At 41.9% G+C, this 5,498-nt stretch overlaps 1 protein-coding gene across 1 annotated transcript; it reads left to right on the top strand.

The window, feature by feature from the left end:
• Positions 1–2,623: 2,623 nt before the first annotated feature.
• On the top strand, positions 2,624–3,565 carry LOC117030978 (olfactory receptor 56A4-like). The gene has a single exon (XM_033121253.1). It carries the CDS (start codon positions 2,624–2,626, stop codon positions 3,563–3,565), a length of 942 nt encoding a protein of 313 aa, XP_032977144.1.
• The last annotated feature ends 1,933 nt before the right edge of the window (positions 3,566–5,498 follow it).

A 5,498-nucleotide genomic window follows, 5' to 3' on the forward strand; every position in this document is an offset into this window, starting at 1 on the left:
AGAAGGAAAGTGGTCCCTGCTATTAAGGAATTTAAAGGGGACTGTGAAAGAAGGCTGACAATGTATTACTACCTGGGAGACTATATCAATGCTATAGGAGGTCTGAAAAGGACATTTCTTCCCTATATCAGTTCAAAGATCCTCAGTGACATTCATAAGTGCAGTGTCCCTCTCTCCCCTCAGCCTTCTTACACGAAAATTGTTGTCCTCTGATCCCTCGAATACATCCATTCTTCTCCACTCCCATCACCTTTGTTCAGATCCTAATCACTTCTCCTTCGGACTATTCAGGACTCTCAAAAAGAGTTCCTATCTTCTGTGTGATTCCCCTTTGTCCCATCTATAGCACATCACTTCCCTGTTTCAGATCTTCCGTGGTCCCTTACAGTGTGAGTGATAACACCTGTTATGTGGTGGACATCACATGGCTGCTTGATCCACTGCGTACCTTTATACATTGTCTCCGGAACCTCTGCTCTCCTACCTCCTTCCCTCAAAGTACTTATGCTCTACCAGCCCCTAACACTAATCATACCAAACGGCCTTTTCTTCTCTTACCACTGCCTACAAGGATAGTCCTTTTTCTCCCACAGCTGAATGTTACCTCTTTTTTCATATTCTTCTCTGACACTCTCAGCTTGCTGTATCTCCAGGCCTAACAGGACCTCAGGAAATGATAGCCCCTTTTCCTACCCACAGGAATACCTGAAGTTACCTATTATATATCTACTTCATTAATGAGAAAGCTAGGTGCCATAGAATTTAAATAGAGGTAAGGGTCATTAAAAGAGTATAAGAGCCAGTCTTGGAATTTACCTGTCTGAGATCACCTTTTCAACCATAGTACATGATTCATTTGTGTGTACTTCTGTCCCTATCCCACTGTTTGAAAGATTATCTTTATTAGAGCTATAACTGTACTGTATTATAAGTGCGTACTCCCACCCCAGTTTTCCTCTATTTTTATGTTCACAGAAGTTGTTTTGCTAAATCCATGCTATACATTAGTATGCCTAACATTAAGACCGGGTTCAGAGAGCTGACTATTTTCTCACTTGTTCAAACAGATCGAGTCACTCTGAGTATTTGGAACTTGAGGTTATTGGAAAGGAGAAGCCTTTTCAGAAAAGGTAGATATTTTTACTATCCTTAGTTTTCTGATTCACACTAAGGGTCATTTTTATAATCACATATGAAACTACAGGAAAAAGCTGATTCATAATTGTCCCTACCCCAGTTTTAACCGCTGAATCCTTGGTTCCTTAAAGCCCTGCAAAGGATAGAAAGTTTGTATGTGTATGTTTGTATATTTGTTCTGTATTTGGAAAGTCTGGGATATTCAAAGTGAAAGTCCCTGGATCTTATCTTCTCTAGCAGCTAGTCCAATACCTTCTCATACACATTTCACCCTCCTAGAGATGACTATCAGATGGCACAGGTGAGCAGGATCAGTAACCCCAAATATACTGATTATATGTCTCCTGGGCTTCATCATATATCCTGCCATGCCTCCCTGGCTTTTCCCCTCTCCTTTGATGTGATAACCATTACTGTGACACTTCTTAGTACTTGGCTGCCCTGTGCTTTTAGTAGCGAGGGAAATAAGACAGCACCCAACTAGAGAAACAACTGGAATCAAAGCAGGTGAGTTCACAACATAGATTCTATATGCTAGGAAAATTGGATCCTGACCACAGGGAATCATAGACAATTTAGCTTACCAGGTAAAGGGATTCTTATATAGGTTTATATGCCTAACTCTCACTCACTAGCTAGCTTTTATTCTGCTTTTGATGAACCTCTGGTGTATCTCTCAGTATTGACTGTCTCTGTCACCAGAATGGGAAATTCACAGTCCATTCTAAAGGACCCAAAACAAAGAAGATATCTCCTGAACCTTCACAAAGAGAAGGAACAGCAAATAATCCAGTAAGAGAATGATAAACACTATGTGTTTAAAGGAAATACTTCTTTGGGGTTGAAAGAAATCATGCCTTTGGGTGGGGCAAGAACTGTTCTACCTCTAATCCAATCATTTCCTGAAAAGTGAAAAAAAAGAATTCTGAAGTTAAGTCCTGTCCAATTGTATGGAGTAGAGGGCTGGGCTTTTCTGGAATTCTCATGGAGTCGCTGAACAAAGCTCTCCATCTAGCTATCCCTTCTAAACGGTAGGAAGAAGGGGATTAGTTAAGTCATTGTGCTGGTTGAGACCAAATATTGTATAGTGGCTGGAAGCATAGACGCTAGAGTGGGATTCCCTGATTCTCAGTCCTGGCTTCACCACTTACTGGCTGTCTCACTTTGATCAAACTATGCTGCTCACCTTTACATGTATCCTTTCATTATCTGTGAAATTAGGATAACAGTATTAATTATTCTTAAGTGTTTTTTTAAAAGGATAAAGTGAGATTGTGAATATAAACACTTAGCATCATGCCTAGTACAGTTAATGTTACCAATAATTGATGATGATAATGATTTAAAAACTTCATTGGGACAAGTTAAGAGCCCCAGTGAAAAACCTGAATTCTACTACATCTAGAAGAAATATACTTTTGATGGTGATATATTTTGTTCTACATATTAAGCGATTATAATTTCTAGCTTGTACAGGATACTTTACATGGCCACACCCAGCAACTACTCCACTGCTCCAGTCTCTGAATTCCTCCTCATCTGCTTCCCTAACTACCAGAGTTGGCAGCACTGGTTGTCGCTGCCCCTCAGCTTCCTCTTCCTCGTGGCCATGGGAGCCAACGCCACCATCCTGATCACCATTTGGCTGGAGGCTTCTCTGCACCAGCCCATGTACTACCTTCTCAGCCTCCTCTCTCTGCTGGACATGGTGCTCTGCCTCACCGTCATCCCCAAGGTCCTGGCCATCTTCTGGTTTGACCTCAGGTCCATCAGCTTCTCGGCCTGCTTCCTCCAAATGTTCATCATGAATTGCTTCCTTGCCATGGAGTCCTGCACATTCATGGTCATGGCCTATGACCGCTATGTGGCCATCTGCCACCCATTACGATACTCATCCATCATCACTGACCAATTTGTGGCTAGGGCTACCGTATTTATTGTGTCCCGGAATGGCCTCTTTTTCCTTCCTGTTCCAATCCTTTCTGCTAGGCTCAGATACTGTGCAGAGACCATCATCAAGAACTGCATCTGCACTAACGTGTCTGTGTCCAAACTCTCCTGTGATGACATCACCTTCAATCAGCTCTACCAGTTTGTGACAGCCTGGACCCTACTGGGCTCTGACCTTATCCTTATTGTTCTCTCCTACTCCTATATCCTGAAAGCTGTGCTGAGGATCAAGGCTGAGGGTGCTGCGGCCAAGGCCCTGAGCACATGTGGTTCCCACTTCATCCTCATCCTCTTCTTCAGCACAGTCCTGCTGGTTCTGGTCATCACTAACCTGGCCAGGAAGAGAATCTCCCCAGATGTCCCCATCCTGCTTAACATCCTGCACCACCTCATTCCTCCAGCTCTGAACCCCATTGTTTATGGTGTGAGAACCAAGGAGATCAAGCAGGGAATGCAGAAACTGCTGAGGAGGTTGTAAGAGGTAAAAAGGATCAGATCCACCTTTGAAATTGTTAATAAAAATCAAATCATTTTTGAGCTGGAAAGGAAATTTCACTTTTAATCGTGGAATGAGTTCCGCTTCTCCTTTTTCTTAATATCTCAGAGAACAATAGAAACATTTCTCTGTGAATCTTTGTTCCCTGTTTCTTCTACTCCTTCTCCTGGATTCTGTGGTTACTTGGGAATTTTAGCTGATTGAATTCTTAACCGAGGTCTTGCTAAGCCTTAGCCAAATGGAGCTGGATTAGAGTTGGAGTTTTTGCCCACTAAAGAAAAAAACTTTACACAATGTCTTCAAAAACGATCTGTCTGTCCTCTGATTTGCAAAGGACATAGATACCTGTCCTGTCTCCTTTGTCAGCCTGACAGAGTCCTACATGACTTCTGCTGTAAAGGGCTGATTGGTCAAAATACTGAAGTTTACCTCAGAACTTTGGCTGTTGGGATTGTGTGCTTTATCTTGAACATTCCTGACTCTCTTCTTTGTTATGTGTGGACAGACATGCCATCCTTTGGCTCCTCAGATCCTTCCAGAACTTGTTAAGATTTTTATTTATACAACCTCTCCTTATTACCACCCCAGTTGTTTCATCCTTTGAGGCTATCCGATTTCTAGTGTCACTTTTCCTGTAAAAGTATCTCCAGCTTTCCATCTCGTATAATCGAGGCTAGAAAGACAGGCTCTGACATACCAATCATGAAACAGCAATCTGCTTTTTACCACACCACACTTTCTGCAGCTTTTTTAGTAAATTATGTAATTGATTTATGGCCACATAGTGTACAGATATTTAACTTCTTTGCAAACCCTGCCCAGGGCAGTAGAAAGGAATATTACTCCCAGTTTACCTGTAAGATAATTGCAGAAAGATATACAGCCCACAACGCTGTAATACATATTTTCTTCAGATCCCATGGAGTCATTGCTCTAGTCCAATTTGCCTTCTTCAGGCAGAAGAGCTCCTGCAACTTCTCTCAGAACCAGCTCTGACTTGGCACTTCATCTGAGAAAAGTTGCTAAGCTATTATTCTCTGCTTTTGAAGTGTTCTCAGTAGCATAGAGTGATGGTATTATTCATTGAAGTCATCACCTTTATCTACCTGTGTCCTGTCCATCAAAATTTTCCCTTTCTTTGATTAATTTTTCCTCCTATTGTGGGGGAGGGGAAGAACCTTTCCTCTACCTTCAAGATTCTTCTGGCTGGTCTAATAATCAAATAGACATGAAACAGATTAGTAAGAGAAAATAACCAAGTTTAAAACATACATATGTTTGAGAAACCCACATACACGAGAGAGTCAGAGACCCCACATAGACGAGAGGTTCAGAAATAGAAAGGGAACATTGGTATATAAGACATCCTGAGCCATGGATGAAGTAATGCACCTCTGGGACTTCCAAGTGTCATTGTAGGGTGATAAGAAGAACAGACATTTAGTAAATAGAAATTTGCCCTGCCCTATAGGTCGAAAGAAGCTATCTCATAATCTCTTATTATGGGCAAGGCCCCTCATTCAAGTTCCTCCAGTCAAGGGAAGGGCAGAAGTTTCTCTTGACTGAAGCTAAAGTTGCTTGTAGCTCAAAACAATCCACATATCACAGATGGACATCTTGGGGTGTCTCATTCTCATCCCCCACACTAATTTAGACTCTTGCTGAGTGAGGGTCTCTGGTTCTGGTGCACTGACAGTACATAAACCAGGCAGTAGCAGCAAGTTCTTTGAATCTCCCCTTTCCTTCATGAAGAGGTGGCAGCGTTGGAAGAATAAAGTATAACAGAATTATCTCTATCCCTAAGTATTACTTATGGTCAGTACTAGGTTGGCCAGATGGAATGAAGCTGATATTCAACCCAAGGTTCTCTTCAGAAGACATAGAGACGTTTAAAGCAACAGAAGTGTATCTTGCC

This window comes from Rhinolophus ferrumequinum, chromosome 11 (assembly GCF_004115265.2).
Source record: "Rhinolophus ferrumequinum isolate MPI-CBG mRhiFer1 chromosome 11, mRhiFer1_v1.p, whole genome shotgun sequence".
NCBI lineage: Eukaryota > Metazoa > Chordata > Mammalia > Chiroptera > Rhinolophidae > Rhinolophus > Rhinolophus ferrumequinum.